Raw genomic sequence first — 17792 nt, 5'->3', positions numbered from 1 at the left:
TTGCTTTCGGCGTAACACACCAGCTTCGCAGGCACGCAGCGCGGCGGCAGCTGGCTATATTACACCGATCGACTTGTTACACCTAACCCTTGAACTTCTAGCTCTAGACATTGTTTAAAGCTATCTTTCTTTCTATTGACAATGCCCCTACTGTACTTGGTGACAGTGAGTTCCACTCTGCGATAGTTCTAGGAAAGAATGAATTCTTGAACACCTCAATCCTTGGTTGATAACTCTGGTACTTGAATGCATGGCTATTTCTTGTTCTCTTCTGGGCTGGTATTAGGTACTTAGTAGTTGGGACATCCACCAGTTTATTAGTCATTTTGTACATCATGCATAGTCTGGATATCTTTCTTCTGTCTTCCAGTGATGAGGTCTACTGTAGGTTTCTTGTCATTTCCGTGACACTAGCACCTCTTTCATAGTTGTTTCTTCTGGAAGCTGTGTTCTGACCTGAAATCTTTATTATCTTTTTTCCGGTTTCGTCTCCTTGCAATTGAGTTCTAGTCCAGTTTTAGTCTACGGTAGCTCTTGTATCTTTTCTCCTACATGTACAAACAATTATCTTGTAGTGTGTTATGAAAGATATAACAATTACAGAAGAATATTTCGAACTACTTTACTTAAAGTATAAATATTACCTACCCATTCTAAGGGCATGACTCCCGACGCACTTGTCTCCAAAGAGCCATTTATGTAGAGAGACAGCTGGCAACCTATGGGAAGATATTGGCACCGCTTTAATTAAAAAAAACGTATCTGACAACGGTCTTGCTTTTCGCTAAAGAGAAAAAAACATTCCGACAAAAATAATTTTTCTATTAATCAATACACAACAAAACCGTAACAAGGACATGTGTAGCGCTGCACTCAAGTTTATAACTTTATCTTATAACTATAACTTTTAACAACTTTCAAAGACTCTCTGTGAGTGGGACTTGAGTGGCAAATGTTTTTATGTTTGTAATGTATGTTGAGTTGAACTGTAATATATTTTCTTATTGTGTGTTTTCCCAAATATTGTTTATTTTACCCCATGCAGAGATACCTGAAAACCAGGTCAGTAGACCTGAGCGTATTACTCTGGTAAAATAAATGAATGAAATGACTTATTCTAACAGCGCCAAACAGCAAAATACAATTAACATATAAATACACAGAGTTGACATAAAAGTGCGCCACTCAACATTAAACAAGTAAAATCTGAGATTTTATACCTCCGGGCTTTTTAACAAGGGTTTTAAACAAAGAATTTATCGAGACCGGACACCCCTCTGTGCGAGGGGTCACCTTCGTGGACGAGACCGACAATACCTAATACACGCCAAAGGTCAACGGTCGCGACCACTTTCACGCTCAAAGGGGTGTTCTGGGGCCACCAAAAGGCGCCACTTTCACGCCCGAAAACACATATACAATAAAAACAAAAGAACGTGCATCATCTGCAGCCCAATAGCAAAACATATACCGAGTCTCAAAAGAATTCGTCCACCCAAACGCGAGAAAGAGCTGCGAACATGAAAATCTAAATCTCTCACAAAACCCTTCCGCGGAAGGATGTCTCCTCCCCCGGAGGTAATAATACCAGGTTGTAAAAAATGTTATTGAACAGGAGTGACTTCTATGACTGGTTGACGAGAAAGACTTCGCAGTCAATCTAATATAATAAGGATTACATATTGACCTTCTATATCTGATTGGCGGCAGCATTATCATTTGAGTGCATGCTTACCTTGTGCGTCGTACAAAAGCGTGACGTGACACCAATATTCTGTGGGGATATCCGTGTTCGATTGAACAACGCCGGTCCCAAGTTTTCCGTGTAGAAAACTTTAAAAACAAAAACAACGATTATGGCTTACATGTATCTGCAAAAAAATTACATGTTATTTAAGTGTACCAAACTGCAATATCTTTAGTAAATGTAACTTTTCATGTTACTTCCCACGTTAGCATAATTCTCTGTATGACACCAGGTGCGCATCGAATGTTGCAAGATTTCAAAAACATCATAACATTAAACCTCCTAATATCATTCTTTTTTATCACGGGTCGAGATCGGAGAAACCAGGACTCGAAATGAGCAAGAAAGCATCAGTCTTTCCGGGAATGGGGAAATAACAAAATACTCGCAAACTTTTTTGACTTATTTGTTGACATTGTCATCGAAAATGAAACCATTAGAATTAAAAACAAAAGCACTGAACGCATCTCCAAAACAAAATATCTGAGCATTACGTAATAACATTACGTCAATGTGGTGTTTTAATTCACCAATGTGCAGCATCGTACAGCTTCTTTTATTTTCCTTGATTTCGCCTTAGAAACATTTAATGTAAACAATTCATATCAGAGTTTAACTTGATGACAGAATATCTTTAATTGTTTGGGGCCCGGGGATGGCTTTTGGGGTCGTGGAGTTGCTGTACTGGCCATGATCATGAAGTACCCTGGAACTTTCCATCGTCTACGTGTCTTTTGTTCAACTTTTGTTCAACTATATCCAGTCAAATGTAAGATAATAGTTGCTTAGTAACATTTACATAAACAGAAATACTGACGAACAAGTTCAATAATTAATTAAGCAGCCTGGACTTTGCGGTTGTGGTTTGAGTAGTCTTCTAGTTTTTGGCTACGTTTTTTTTATTCCAACATGTAATCACCAGACGCAGAGACGACACACTCAAGTTTCTTCAACTTATATTATTAATGCCGCCACCAACACAGGGGACAAATACATTACAGTACAATACTCATTTACATCTGAGCGAAGTGAGGAAAGTCGTGTAAAGTGCCTTTCCCAAGGGCACAAGATCGGTGGCATGTCAGGACTCGAACCCGGGACTCTTAGTTCCGAGTCGCCACACGACCCCACACCGACGTTTTCTTACCCGTTCTCTAAGAACAAGCAGAGCCTGTTATCAAGAGTACAGATCACCGGCATCCTGACGTCGGCATCCTCACCGGTCAGACGAATCCACGACTCTATCGTGAAGCTACAAAAGGAATATAAAGTAAAAAGATGTAAAAAGTAAGAAGAGCTAGAAGGGTAACATTTGCCAAGCAAATGCATAATGTTTACCTTCGCAGTCTGCTCTATTAATTCTTCATTCTCAAACACGTTCATATACATGGTGGCGGGAGTCTAAATTACTCCAGCTATAAAATTGAACATGATGTAACCCAACACCAGTTACCATGGTGAGGGAGGCTGGTTCAGGTCATTGACCTTATGTGTTTGGAGAAGAGGAAACTGAGAAAAAACAATGTTTTCCTTCGGTAAACATAACAGAACAGCTGGCCAGACAGGCCAAAGACCGCCAGATGGGGGCATTTTTTTGTGACTCGCATGCGTGTAAAAGATGACAGCAATTGTGTAAATATTTGATTCCCATGTTCGAAATGAATCATGGGTATAAGGGTTCAAGATTCCTATAGGAATAGCATTTTTTTCCAAAAGAACGAACGAAAGTTGCGTAACAAACAGGTGTGTGATATAGAAGAAAAAACATACATCATTCCATATAACGTATAGTGAATAAAGAAACGAGTACCTGTCATCTAACTCTAATGCGATGACGGATGTGAGCTCGACATAGTCATCTTTCCCATCGAAATGAATAGCCTGGTTTACTCTGAAATACAAGTAAAGACGTCGTCTTTCCACTGTTTGATTTTGATGTTGATTACTTTATGTACATTACTCTATGATTTAAACTATTTTAAAAGAAATGATGATTTCTTTCATTAATTACATTCTTGATGTTTGATGTTTATTTATTCGCATATAATCAAAGAGAAATAAAATGAACATATTACAGTAAAATAGGATATGCAGGGGAAAGACAAAAAGCCATAAAACCAGTTAGGCTACTGATTCTATATATTACAGCTTCAACATCAGCTATCAAGGATATGTGGGGGCCACCAATCATAGACTTGTTACTAATTTTATGGCTCCGAAGAAAAAAAAATCCCTCAACTTTTACCTTGCAGTTACATTACTGTATGATTTGAATTATTTCAAAAGAAATGATGATTTCTTTCATTAATTACATTCTTCTTAACCCTCAAACACCCAAACTTTGTTTGTGTCGTTAATGCCCGAACGGGATCCAAATGGACCCCATTTGGTTTCTTTCAAATTTATATTCTTATAATTTATATAAGTGATCTTTGCGCATATATTGGTTAAACATAGTAAGAGGTATATTTTGGCATGATTAAGTGTTTAAAAATTCCAGCTCATTATCATAATTTATGCAAAAATAGGATGAGGCCTGCAGGCATTAACATGGGGTTGACCTTTGACCTCATATGATTGTCAATTGTCAAACCTCTGAAAACCTGATGAAATTAATTCTGAGGTTGAGGTTACTTGGCAAACTGCATAATATTAAAGCAATAATGCTTCCTTGAAGACATATTGAGGACATCCGAACAATTTTGTGTGTAGGAAAGTGCAAATACATGGCTGGGGTCCGTTTGGACCCCAGACGGTCTTACATAAGACTTCCGTTGTTATTTTTACAAATTTGTGCCGATCTCCAAAAAATTTAGGAGAACTTGTAGAAGAGGTTTATTGACAAAGTCACGAGAGGAATTTTTTTTCGAATGAAAAAATTTCAAATAGCACGTAAAAATATACGCCTGGGGTCCAAATGGACCCCGTTCAGGTGTGTCTTCTCGTTCATTGTTTTTCGCTAGCTATAGTGTTATACATTACTAATTGCGTAGTGCTGGGTAAACAAAATGATCTGGATACTCACTTCTCTCCGCAAGCAATTTGCAGGTTGGACCAGACAACCCCCGTCTGGTTGTACTGGAACACCCCCAGTCGACCCCCCAGGATGGTAGTGTCGTACACGTCCCCAGAATCCGTCAGAAGGCACCGATTACTCGATACCGTAACCCTGGTAAGACAGTAAGTAACAACATAGCAATTTAGACTTTTAAAACTCTTGTCCTGCGGGGCAGATATATATATATATATATATATATACAGTCGGTTGCACATACAGTACCATATATATAGTGACTAGTATATGTACGATTTGGGGAGCACGTCGGCAGAACGTACTGCACCTGCGCAAAACCCGTAATGTATTATACATACCACTTCGGCAGAACGTCTAAGGTTGTATTCGCTCATATAAGGTTAGCATTCCTACAGTAGTTTTCAAATGTTATGTTGGAAAAAATATCGTCTGCAACAGGGAAAATTCTGATGCAACGTTGACTAAAAATCCAACGAAAACAGCGAAAATCCAGGGTTCTGCGCAGGCGCAGTACGTTCTGCCGACGTGCTGATTTGGGGGACTGTTTCTTGTGCAACGCATCACACCGCAGCGAAAAGCAACGAAAGCGGAAGTAACTACGCCGCCGCAGGGCAAAAAAGTCAAGGGTCTGTGACCTGATTAAGACTTCAAATTATTTGAAAATATTGTGTAAAAAAAATGCCAGCAGGAAAAAGGGTTTAAAGCATTTTCCGACGAAAAACATAATCATGCTGGCTTTTTTTAATGAATCAGGTACTGTGAAGACTTGTGTTCGATTTCCAAACTTTTGGCCATAGCTCAGGTACTATTTGTTCATTTTCTAATGGGCAAAGGTCAGTAATAGCGCAGGTGCAGAGGGCCCAGTTTTAGTATATAGAGATTGCAATGTAATGTAGAGTGTAAAGAAATCTTTTTCTAGGGAAATGTTGTTGATTTGGACTTGGATGTTATAGGTAAGGGTTGTAGTATTTTCATTTTGGTGAAAAAACAGACTTGCAGCCATGCTTGTGTTGTCTGGCTGGCTGAAGATGATATAGGTTTACATGCGGTCATCAGCTGTCCAGAGAGGTCAGGGGTCACTTCTCAATGTTTGGGTACAATTCTCGCATGGTTTAGGTGCGTAGGATTTTTTCATTTTTTGGGAATGGAGACTTGAGAGGTTGGCCTACCCTGCCAATGTATGTTCTTCAAAGCCTAAAACTCATGTATATGAATGTTGACCACGTTGTTTTGACATAATTCCCATATATTAACATAGGAAAGCCCTATTACTGTGCTGTGCCCTAATGGGATACACGGAGAGGATGTAACAAAACTGACAGACAAGTCTTTTCAAATCCATAAACTGATTATATCCTTACCGTATCAAACCAACAGATGGTCTGTGCATCAGTTGGAAGGTGTATGGAGTGCGATGTATCCATCCGCGCATGTCTGGGTCGTGCCACAGCATTGTCACGTGGTCTGTCGTGTCGTGTGTGTGCCACAAAGCGTCAGCAAGTGTGGGACTGGGACCAGTGCTGGAGTCTACTACCTGCACCACAAAGATGATAAGAAACTTCAACTCCGTTCCAAATTTCAATGGAAAATGTTAAGCTGAAAACCTTAGTAAACACGTGGATACTAGTAACTAGAAATGTAACATTTGCAAAGCAATAATGTTTACCTTCGCTTAATCGGCTCTGTTAATTCTTACTCAAACACATTCATATACATGTACATGGTGACAGGAGTCTAAAATCCCTCTTGCTATAAAATTGCAACATGATGTAACCCAACACTAATTACCATGGTTACAGACCGTCTGGCCCAGGTCATTGACCTTTATGTGTTTGGAGAAGAGGAAACTGAGCAAAAACAATATGTTTTCCTTCGATAAACATAATTATTACGCAAAACGACAGGTGTAATGGAGTCCTACCTTAATCTGTAGTCCTTTAATGCCACCATAGGTGGCGCTGCTTTCTGCATTTTCGTTCTCGTGTTTCCAGATGACGACATAAAACTTCCTGTTACTCTGATAACCGAACACGAAGCCGATGTAGTCGTTCCCCGAGTCCTCATTGACGAACATTGTACCCGTTAGGTTCACCGGTCCAAAACGGTCATGCCCTACACATACAGAAGACCAGAGTTTGTATGTCTCAATTTGATATTGAATTATGCTGCTTAGGCCACACCGATTTAATTTTATGGATGACATCCGCGCGCGCATTGATTTTCGCCCGATCTCAACAACAAAAAACAAAAAATCACGTCTTCCGAGGCTCTGGACTGGCTTTAGGCCTGGGTAGTCCATGGTGAGGATAACTCTGGAGGACGGCACCCAGGCTACCGAAGCCCCAAGACTCAAGAACTCAGTACATACATGTACGTACAGTGTTGATTCATAAATTCCGCAAAAATCCAGCATGTGTCGGCCTGTCGTATACGTCGCTATGTAATGCGCCAAATTCACAATACCAGCTTTGCATTCCTGTGGTTTAGTACCATTTTTATTTTTGGACGGATTTTTCTTTTTTTCGCCCGCACGCACTAGTTTGGGGGTCTTCAGAGGATGTCATCCATAAAATTAAATCGGTGTGGCCTTACAAGTATTTTGTAATCTTGTTTTCAGCTAGATACAAAACAATTGTCATACATGCTTACCTATCAGTACAACCGGGTCCTCTGTGTGGGTTTGGGTTATGAGTCTTATTTCCCGCCCCTGTAAAGAAAAATAGAAGAAACTAGAGTTCCCCGATCTCATACCTTCGCCAAATGATGTTAATCTTTATGACTGACAAATTATAGATTAGATTACCCCCCCCCCGATTTAAGAAATAGCAACCTAATTTTCATGAATTATATCATTTTACCATAATCTCAACAAAAAAACAGTCTTATATTAACGAACAATGCATTCTAGCATTTCCTAATAAATTATGCAAATGAGGTCCTGATTTGAATAAATTATGTTTAATGATGTTCACCTCAATTTAACTTTCAAATACCACAAGTATGAAATTCCAGGCAGTTATCATTACATAATTATAAAATTTTCTCATTAATTATGCAAATTAGGTCATTATTAACATAATCAATATCTTCCTGTGTTTCTCTCGTTGTCAATTACCAATGTCACAAGCTTTAATTGTCCTATCATGGAATGCAGCTGATTTATAGAATTTCCCCATAAATTATGCAAATTATATCCATATTTGCATAATTGTCACATAATTATATGAAGGATCACGTAAGCTACCTACATACCAAAAATCACGACGATCCGTCAACCGGTTCTTGAGTTATCCCCTTTTGAATATTTTCAAGAATATATCGCTGCAGTTCCAGAGCAAGCCGCTAGGGGGCCTAAACTCACGTCACTTCTTTCCCAGCACAAGAGCTACCTACCCTCTAAATTTCATCACCATAGCATGTCTAGATCATGAGATATCAAAACCGGAAGTTCAGCTGCAGTACCATAACAAGCCGCTAGGGGGTCCAAAATCTAATCATTTTGAGGTCTCATCAAGACCTACCCACCTACCAAGTATTAAGACAATCCATCAAGGCCTTCTCAAGTTATCGTGTTGACAGACAGACAGACAGACAGACACACACACACACACACACACACATACACGAACGCCCCTGAAAACATAACCTTCTTGGCGAATTCTTGTGTTACTTTATGACATAACATCAACTTGTTTCCACAAAAATGTAAAACAAATTCTTATCAATTAAATTTGTTGCAACAACGAACCAAAGCCACTTTCACGATTTTCTGAAAACTAGACTATTTCAATCTTACGTCATCAACGACAGCCCAGGTTGGTGCAGCTCCTCCGGCAAGGTTTACTGACACGTGACGTGTGAAGCTCGTCTCGTGATAGTTGGAGTGCTTGGGGCAAACGTCATCAACATCCGGGACACCGTCGCCATCGTAATCGTACTCACACGCATCCCCTACATGGTTGCCTGAAATGATAATCATCGTCAGAAAGAGCGTGCAACTCTTCATTTGAACTGTCTGACTCGCCGTAATGCGTATTGTACTTTGCTGTTTTTAGAATATTAAAATGATAAAATATTTGTTATCATAAAGCCAGAAGACGTCGACCAATCAGAAGGCTCCATTTCCCATCGGTTATCAGGCCGTAATTTCAATTTGACAAAAGTGGTCGGTTATTGGAATAACCACCTCAAAAACCACTTCGTTCGCTACGCTCACTTGGTGGTTTATTCGTTGGCTATCGTACCTGTCCAGGGATTATCTCACCATATACACCTCGGGGTGGGGTATTAAGCCTTAATTGAACTAATACAAAGAAATAAATACCTAATTCTATTCTCAATATTAATGTTAACGACTAGTGTGTTCTACTATTTAATATCTCATCACCGGGTGGGACTGGACTGGTTTATTGTGGTAGCTTCTAAACCATATTGTAATATTTTTGAAAGTGTTTTTCCATAATGCCACATTTATTTTAACATTCCGTGTCATCTTATTCCTCTGTTGTTTATGTTTCTTGACTTGAGTACGCCATTACTTTGTACTTTGTCATATAAAGACTATATTGATGCGAATAACGGGTATTATGATGACGAACATATTATTTGGGCGTTAAAAAGCTCTACCTTTAAGCCAAGGGTGAAGACGTGCATTAGGTTGCTGTTAACAACACTTTCACAATTTTCACATTTTGCACCGTTATATCTCAGAATGACTGACATTACTTTCTGAAATGCTTTGATATCTTCAAAGGATCTACTTGAATGGACACCCCACTTAATCCCTTACCAGTAGGTATCGAATCAGGATGTTAATCAACTCAGGACGTATGATCCAAACGCAGAATTGTTACATCAAACCCGTCCGATGTTACCTCATGGGAAATGCACTTTACAGGACTTTCCTCACTTCACTTAGGTGTAAATGAGTACCTAGCTTCGGCTAGGGACGTCCCTCGGATAAGACGTTAAATGGAGGTCCCGTGTTAAAGAACCCACCACACTTATCGAAAAAGACTAGGGGGCCTTCCCGGTGTGAGTGGATCAAAACCACTGTAAATACAGTCTAGTGTACATCTTAGTCTTTATTATTATTATTATTTATTATTCTTTACTATTCAAAACAGTGGTCAGCATGGCAGCTGTACATAAAACAAAGAATTTAGACCGCTGAATTGTGCTGACCTTATACATAGAAATACAAGGTGGGTATGAATAGAACATACAGATTCACGACAATTACAATATGCACAACACATAAAAACTAAGTCTGTATTTGACTGTTATAGAGTCTGATTGAGCGATGCATAAATGAACTGCAGTCTGGAGGTTCTTGCCATGGGAACCCTGAGTCCTCCCGCGTTCCTTAAGGACCTCCCCGTGCTCATCAACCCCTCCACCAAGTCTTACGTACTGTGCTTGGAGTCCTGAGCCTATTGACGTAATAACGACGAAGAAGACACATTTCCCTTTACAAGTAATAGAAGACACATACCGTTTGTATCTTCCCACCCAGGATTTGGGATGTAGGGACAGTTGTCTCGGTCGTTCGGCATAGCGTCATTATCAATGTCGTCATCACATGCGTCACCTACATGTATTATGATCAACACAGGTTCATGTACGACTTTTATGTGTTTAGATAGACGAACACTAATGATGCACTTGAATGACTATAGGATTATACGAAATTGCCAACTGTCAGTGCCTTTATAGGCAAAAAAATTTACTTCACTTTCACTTTATTTATTTTACCAGTAATTACAACTTAGGTCATTTCGGCCTGCTTTTCAGGTAATCCTGGATATACATAAAAAGTACACACAACGAATACACAGTACATAAACAATTAACAAATAGAACATCCAGAATATCAACTACATCAAGTTCTGTTCCTAATGATCTGTTTAAAAGTCCTGAGACTAAGGAGCTGTCGTTGCTGTAGCGGAACGTGTTCCACAGGTAAGGTCCATGGTACTGTAAACTGTCCCGGTAAAGCTTTGGTCCCAATTGCGCCGGTGCCCGTCGGGGATGTAGCCCCGGCCGGCCCCGGTCGGGCTCTGGAGCCTGGTGGGCACCGGTTGTTGTGGTCACAATTAAAAGTTTGCTTCAGTAGCATTTTGTCACCCTTATTGGGCGGTCTCCGGCAGGCACCCGGCAGGTACCCGGCAGCTTCTCTGACGATGTATTGTACTGACCCACTTAATACAGAGTTCACGCTTTTGTTGTGATCATCTGATCTGACGTCACACATTTGACATGGTCTTACGAAGTACACACCCTTATTGTGTGTATCTGGTCTGTGACGTATCAAAATTAGTCCCGGTGGACTGCCGGCAACCGAGGGAGTACCTCTCGGTGTTCTCACGACTCGGTCACGGCGTCTTTTTGTCAGCGGGACCCGGGTAAAATTTAAGTCAGAATTAAATTATTCTCGGGTCCCCGCCGGGCCAAAAAATAGCCCGGTCGCCGCGGGGTGTCCCACCAGGCCACGTAGGGGTCACGCCCGAAAGTGCCAAAAAAACAGCTCGGGAACTACCCGGCAGGGCTCCTTTCTCCAATTGGGACCAAAGCTTATGCAGTGACTCTTGCCGGTGGAGTAGGTGCATCTTCATAACATTTGTGGAAGACGATATATCATAACAATCAGGTTCGTGCCTACATGTGAATTCTCCGTGCCTACATGTTCTGGGTTGTCGTGTTTTATACAATGAAACTGAGCTAACGAACCGATGCCGTCGCTGTCAGTTTCTGTCTGCTCCGCATTTGGAATGTCTAAACAGTTGTCTACTGTGTCGATAACACTGTCGCCATCCCTGGGGAGATAGAACAAGGAGCTTTGTCAGACAAAAATTCACCATCGTTTATTAGATTCATAAATACTGCAAAACTTGCAGAAAACAATTATATATTTTCCATGCGCATTTATCATCATGTCAAATGTTATTGTCAATAAAAATAGAATGTGAACTGTATTGCAAAGAGAGAAATGAACTGTTGTTTGTACAACACCTATTCCGCTATTTCACGCACTTAAGTAGTGTAGAAAAATTCATATTCCTTATGCGACTAGACAAACCACCCATCGAAAAACAGATCTGTACCTTTATCTCTACAATAACTGAAAAGCGAGGAGAAGTTGAGTTTATATAACGATAGTTAGTTGATTTTGTATCTGTTAACAGTGTCCATTCATCTTGTTTTGTTGTGACCTGTACTTAGCCAAGTGTGGCAGAAATGTGCAGTAAAGGTCTTTATTCATGATAATAAAATTAAAGTTTTGAACGGTTGCCATGTATACACATACTTGTCGCTTCCGTCGCAGGCGTCCCCATACCCGTCCATGTCGGAGTCCTGTTGGTTAGCATTACTGATGTTTGGACAGTTGTCAAATGCGTCTCCAACACAGTCACCGTCTGTGTCAGACTGTGTGTCGTTCAGAAGTGGGCATGGGTCTGACGTATCCAGCACACCTGTGGAAAATCCAATCCCACGAACTAGTTTCCTTCTCCTGAAGAGGTTATGTTTTCGGTTTGGCTATGGTTAAGTGTGCGTCTGAATGTCTGTCAACATCATAACTCGAGCAGTTGTGAATGTTCGTGATATTTGGTAGGTAAATAGCCATTGCATGAAGGTCAGGTGGTTCACCTGGCGTTTTCCAACTGTACTGCATGGGGCTTTTTATGCATTTGTTGTTTGCACGTGTACAACATAACTCGAGAAGCTGTAAATGGTGTTAATGATATTTGGTAGGTCATTATTAGCGGTTGTGGAAACAAAGTTCGACAATGGTTCACCTGTCGTGTTCCTATGTTGTAACAGCAGGTTGTGTTTGTGTTTTTGTATGTGTATAACATAACTCAAGAATATGTGGATGGATGTTGGTGATATTTAGTGGATAGGTAGGGGCAGCAAAGACGAAGGTCAATTTTGACAACGGGCTTTCTGAAAATGCCAGGTTCATGAATTTTAAGTAGTAAAATGATATTGGGGCTGGGAGTAAGTTTGGGCCCCCTAGTGGCTTGTTCTGGAACGACAGGAGCATTTCATAAAATCTTTGAAGGAGGATTACTGAAAAAAACGGTGGATCGTCCGGATGGAGGCACCTCAAGTGACGCTTGACATAATCAAATGATATTTATGCAAATCAGCATCGAATTTGTATAAGAAATGAGAATATTGACATATGTAATTGAGAACGTGAGGAGCATGGACAGATTGGACATCCAGGTAATACGATACGCCACAAAACAATTACTCAAGCAACTGGATATGATTTTGGAAACGGTCAGACGTTTCAGCTAGTATCCACTAGCTTTCGTCAGTAACACTAAGAGACCAGAGGAGAAATGCAGATTTATAAGCACGAATTATTGATTGATATGCAAATAAGTGAAGACAATTTCTTGGAAGTCCAAAAGGAAACAAAAGTTAGGCAAGTCAAAACAAGATTATGCAAATTGGTCAAGAAGCAGAACAGGAGCTTAAGTGTTGTCTGTCATTGGGCCATCGATGATATTTGGTAACTGTATAATGGCTACGATTTGTTGATATTTTCTCTTCAGTAGCCTTGATTTTCATTGAAGTATTTCACTTAATGAGTTTAACTGTGATTGTTTTGTTTAAGGAGAAGGACCTGTACAAGCCTTTGTTTTTTGTGCGAAATAAATAAATAGTTATATTTTCTTCTCATAGGATCACTTACCATCACCATCGTCATCGTCGTCACACTCGTCCCCAGAGCCATCACCGTCCGTGTCAGTCTGGTCCTCATTGGTCACGAGTGGGCACGTGTCACATACGTCACCATAACCGTCACCATCGGTGTCCTCTTGGTCCCAGTTTGGAACAAATATGCAATTGTCCTGTGGAATTTGAAACCATTCGTTTATAAAATACATAGTTGTTCTATGCTTGAAGCATATTAATTACTGAATAGCAAAGTTCTTTGATCACAACCATTTATTTTTTACGCGCCGACGTTTCGATGACCGTCTGTCATCTTCATCAGGGCAATTCTGACTAGGTTATAACTGTGAACTGACGCTAGATGTTACTTGATGCATAGTTCACTAATTGTGCTACATAATTCACAATGCACCGTTACTTGGTTCACAGTGCACTTACGTCAGTTTTCACGGTTAATAATGCATTTCCGAACGTAGTGCAATTGTGACATACATAGGCATTGTTACATCATAGGGACATATGCGGTTCCAAATGTAAAGTGTTTCTATATATAATCTAAAATTTTTTAACTAACAACACTGAGCTATCGCATTGCCCTGATGAAGATGACAGACGGTCATCGAAACGTCGGCTCGTGAAAAATGAATGGTTGTGATCAAAGAACTTTGCTATTCATTCGTTTACCAACCTGATGAAATTATTTACGCATACTAATTACTGCTTATGTAGACACAAGGGTCTGCCATTGGGAAGGGTGCACAATATGGCAGGAACATCAAAAAGACAAAGTACTCACAACAGAGTTTAGTCGCCCATCATTGTCATCATCTAGATCGCACACGTCTCCCATAGTATCACCATCATTGTCTTCCTGTCCACTGTTAGGCTGTAGTGGACAGTTATCCTGTGTGAGGGGGGGGGGTGATGTGTATAAATGACTTCATCAATATTGTAGTAAAACATCGTATATGATATCTACATGGTATCTACCACCTACCGATGTACATTTTGTTGCTAGAAATATCCCAAAATGCAGAAAATCACTCATAAGGAGATGTGTTCTAATCTGGCGTTTTAAGATAAACATGCACAATTTTTCAGCTAAGAATGTACACAAATAGTGCTTATGACTGATGTTTACAAACTATCTGTGTTAGCATTCATATCATACGTTTCGTTTTCGCAATATGCCCGGCCAAGGCTCAAGTGTGGACATGTGACTCTAGCATATAAACTACAGTGCGATTCTTTCCTTTGCTTCTTTTGCTCTTTTGCATTGTCGATCATTGTTATTTCAGGCACACAAACTCTTGTGCATGTACATGTATAAGGAATGCATCACCTGCTTGCACCATCGGGTCAGGCAGGACACGGGTTCGTCAGGCCAGCCGTCCTGGTCCGTGTCAGGTCCGCACCGGTAACCGTCTCCACCGTACCCCGGCTTACACTGGGTTAGGCACAGAACAACATGCTCAACGTAATGGTTTATCATTACCGTGCAATATGTATATGTTATGTGGCAACAATCTACGTTTGGGACCGCATTTGTAACATTGCAGCAACGACAGCTAAATGTAGTACGGATCAGAACCAGTCACTGTTTGCCCGAAAAAGGTGACAGACGGTCACCGAAACGTTAGATATATCGTTTCGTTATATCTGTTTTTCGTTATATCCCACTGGTTTTTCAAAAGTTTTATATAAAGACCCTTCATATATGTTACTTAATACTACAGCTTATCTCTAGTGTAAAAGCGAATGAATACAAAAGACAGACTACCAAAGACGGATTGAAGAAGTACATTCGTTTTTGACAAACTTCGATACAAACTATTTTTCTTTACAGGCATCTAATGCAATTTATGGTGGCTATTTCAAATGCTTCAAGTAGGAAATGATGACTAAGAAATGACAGTAAATTTCGATATCAGACAGATTTCCTCATCCACAATATTTTTTTTCTTGTTTTGCAGTCCTGAGATTGCACTGAATCCCTTTAAAGCCATTGAGTTTCTTAAAATGCTACGACATGGCACAGAAAGTTTCGTATTGCCCCTGTTAGAATACATATCAAAGTGAGCATGATGACATTTTTGCACTGAGCCCGGAGGCTGAATTGCATGTTTCTTTACATCAGTGCCCACCTTTTAACAACTTTAAAATATCATTCTAGCTAGGAATGTATGCATAAAATTGAATTGCGATCTCTACAACATAAAAATATATACATGATAAAAGAGATAATACATTCATTGTTTACGTTTATAACTCATTTAGGAGTTTTACTATGTAGGGCAAGGGGCTCTTGGAGTACCGCTTCGTACGTGCTAGAATAGGGTCGAATTTAATTTTTTGCCTTGTCGACCTCCCTGTTACTTCGCCTCTTGTCTGGGGGAGCCAGTGATGGTAGAGAGTCGATTTGCAAAGCATTACTTACTTTGCATCTGAACTTGCCGTTCCCTAGAGACAGACAGGTGGCGTTGCTGCTACAGTTGTGCCTGCCGAGCTGACACAAGTCTTCCGGGATGCAGCCCAGATAGATGTCACTGATGTAACCTTTGACACAGTCTCCGCATCTGTAGCTTCCCTGGGGAAAGTATGATAATACTCTCTCTACCGGTGCAAATCCCGACTGCGTCATACCGAAGACTTTAACGGCATCCAATGCGGTTTTTAGGGCTTGAAACCCCGATGTTTCAGAACGAATGTTCTGGTCATTTATCTACATACTAAGTTGAAACCACACTATCCCAATGTATACCCTCATGGAGCAAAAATTCCCAACATTCTGACGGGAAATGGTTACTGGAAGGGCCCTGGACTGAATTTTAGGGTACCACCCAGAAAATAAAGGACTAATCTTGGGGCTTTGTTTTGTGTCTGCAGTTTTAAAAGCCCAAAGTATGAGATGCTGACTCATATGCACCAATGTGAAGCAGTATGTGTCAATATCACAAAGATTGCCTTATTCAGAATATTTCCAGTTTTGCTGCCCTGAAATCCCATTGGATGCTTTTGAAATACAACCCTATCTGCCTAGGTAAAATGAAATAAAATGAAATAAAATGAAATAAAATGAAATAAAATGAAATAAAATGAAATAAAATGAAATAAAATGAAATAAAATGAAATGAAATAAAATGAAATGAAATGAAATGAAATGAAATGAAATGAAATGAAATAAAATAAAATAAAATAAAATAAAATAAAATAAAATAAAATAAAACACACATCACTACCAGTGGACTAGCCTCTTGCTGTAGTAAGTGCACAGCCCGGAGATGCGCCAGAGATGGGCGCTTCCATATGTACCATCTGGTGCGAGGAGGACTTCAACTTAACTTTAACTATACTATGATACGTTTGCATGTGTGGTTGTGCGTGCGTGCATAAGGTCAGTAATTCGTGCAGGCGCAGGGGCCCCATTGATGATTGCATCCAAACCAACTGTCTTTTTCTTGATAAATGGAGTTTTCCAGCTGGGAGGGTTTTGTCTTTTTACTTTATTGAAAATGGCTTTTGGGCTTGTTCGAGCTGGCCAGTAGAAGTCTAGAAGTTGTTTTTAGTGCTCTACGGGTATTGGATACGTCATGGGTCACGGTGTGCCTGTATTAGTAACTGCATCTGATGATTTTTTGCGACTCCTAGCCTAATGGTACACTTTTGTGTGCAGTTTGCAAAAATTCTAGGAATGGTACAGGGATTTTATCCACAGGCATGGGATATCGACAGGAATGTCTCCCAGATCTGGAATTGTGCTGACACACATCTATGCCCACAGTCCTACTTAGTGAAACCTTTCTGCAGGGATTACCTTCTTTCCGAGGCTCATTCGCTACACTCAGGGGAGATGAACTGCACTGTATCTCAACATCACATCCCATATACACATATTTGCATCATCAGTTGTCCATCTTAACCATACAAGACATACCAGAGTGTTGACACACTCCGCATGCTGATGACATCCCCCGTTGTCCACAGCACACTCGTCCATGTCTTCACAAACCTGTAGCGGACAACAGGACACGCCGATGCATGTGGACTTGAGAAACATGGGCACGGCAGGTGGTCATAATAGACAAGATTTTTAATACTATAGTCAATAGAAGTTCAGTAAGATAATTCTTTCAATCAGTGACTATTAAATCCTAAGGTACATACCTCCGAATTTTCGACGACTAGTCAGTTCGTCTTGGTCACGGAATAATCCTAGTCTCGCAAGATAACGCGAGACTAGGACGAGACTTGCGTGGATCTTCTGCCCCCCTCTGCCTCCTTGCGGAGTAGAGGTAGGTAGGGCTTAGGCAGCTCCCAGCCTTC

The 17792-nt window shown here is 40.3% G+C and overlaps 1 protein-coding gene across 1 annotated transcript in view; it reads right to left on the bottom strand.

The window, feature by feature from the left end:
- The window catches only part of LOC109477096 (cartilage oligomeric matrix protein-like), a 32478-nt gene that overhangs the window by 6717 nt on the left and 7969 nt on the right, over nucleotides 1-17792 (bottom strand). The window contains exons 9-25 of the mRNA XM_019778144.1: nucleotides 17404-17478; nucleotides 15907-16056; nucleotides 14812-14916; nucleotides 14266-14373; nucleotides 13486-13645; nucleotides 12088-12253; nucleotides 11511-11596; nucleotides 10276-10371; nucleotides 8578-8744; nucleotides 7431-7488; nucleotides 6703-6893; nucleotides 6143-6315; nucleotides 4773-4916; nucleotides 3558-3638; nucleotides 2895-2999; nucleotides 1736-1833; nucleotides 649-719 (exon numbers count right to left, since the gene is read on the bottom strand). Coding sequence (XP_019633703.1) covers nucleotides 649-719; nucleotides 1736-1833; nucleotides 2895-2999; nucleotides 3558-3638; nucleotides 4773-4916; nucleotides 6143-6315; nucleotides 6703-6893; nucleotides 7431-7488; nucleotides 8578-8744; nucleotides 10276-10371; nucleotides 11511-11596; nucleotides 12088-12253; nucleotides 13486-13645; nucleotides 14266-14373; nucleotides 14812-14916; nucleotides 15907-16056; nucleotides 17404-17478 — 2034 coding nt within the window. The remainder of the gene's footprint in view (nucleotides 1-648; nucleotides 720-1735; nucleotides 1834-2894; nucleotides 3000-3557; nucleotides 3639-4772; nucleotides 4917-6142; nucleotides 6316-6702; nucleotides 6894-7430; nucleotides 7489-8577; nucleotides 8745-10275; nucleotides 10372-11510; nucleotides 11597-12087; nucleotides 12254-13485; nucleotides 13646-14265; nucleotides 14374-14811; nucleotides 14917-15906; nucleotides 16057-17403; nucleotides 17479-17792) is intronic.

This window comes from Branchiostoma belcheri, unplaced genomic scaffold, assembly GCF_001625305.1.
Source record: "Branchiostoma belcheri isolate BF01 breed outbred unplaced genomic scaffold, Haploidv18h27 scaffold4, whole genome shotgun sequence".
Lineage (NCBI taxonomy): Eukaryota > Metazoa > Chordata > Leptocardii > Amphioxiformes > Branchiostomatidae > Branchiostoma > Branchiostoma belcheri.
Note: the sequence above shows the minus strand (reverse complement) of the source record. Positions and strands in the feature narration are given on the sequence as shown.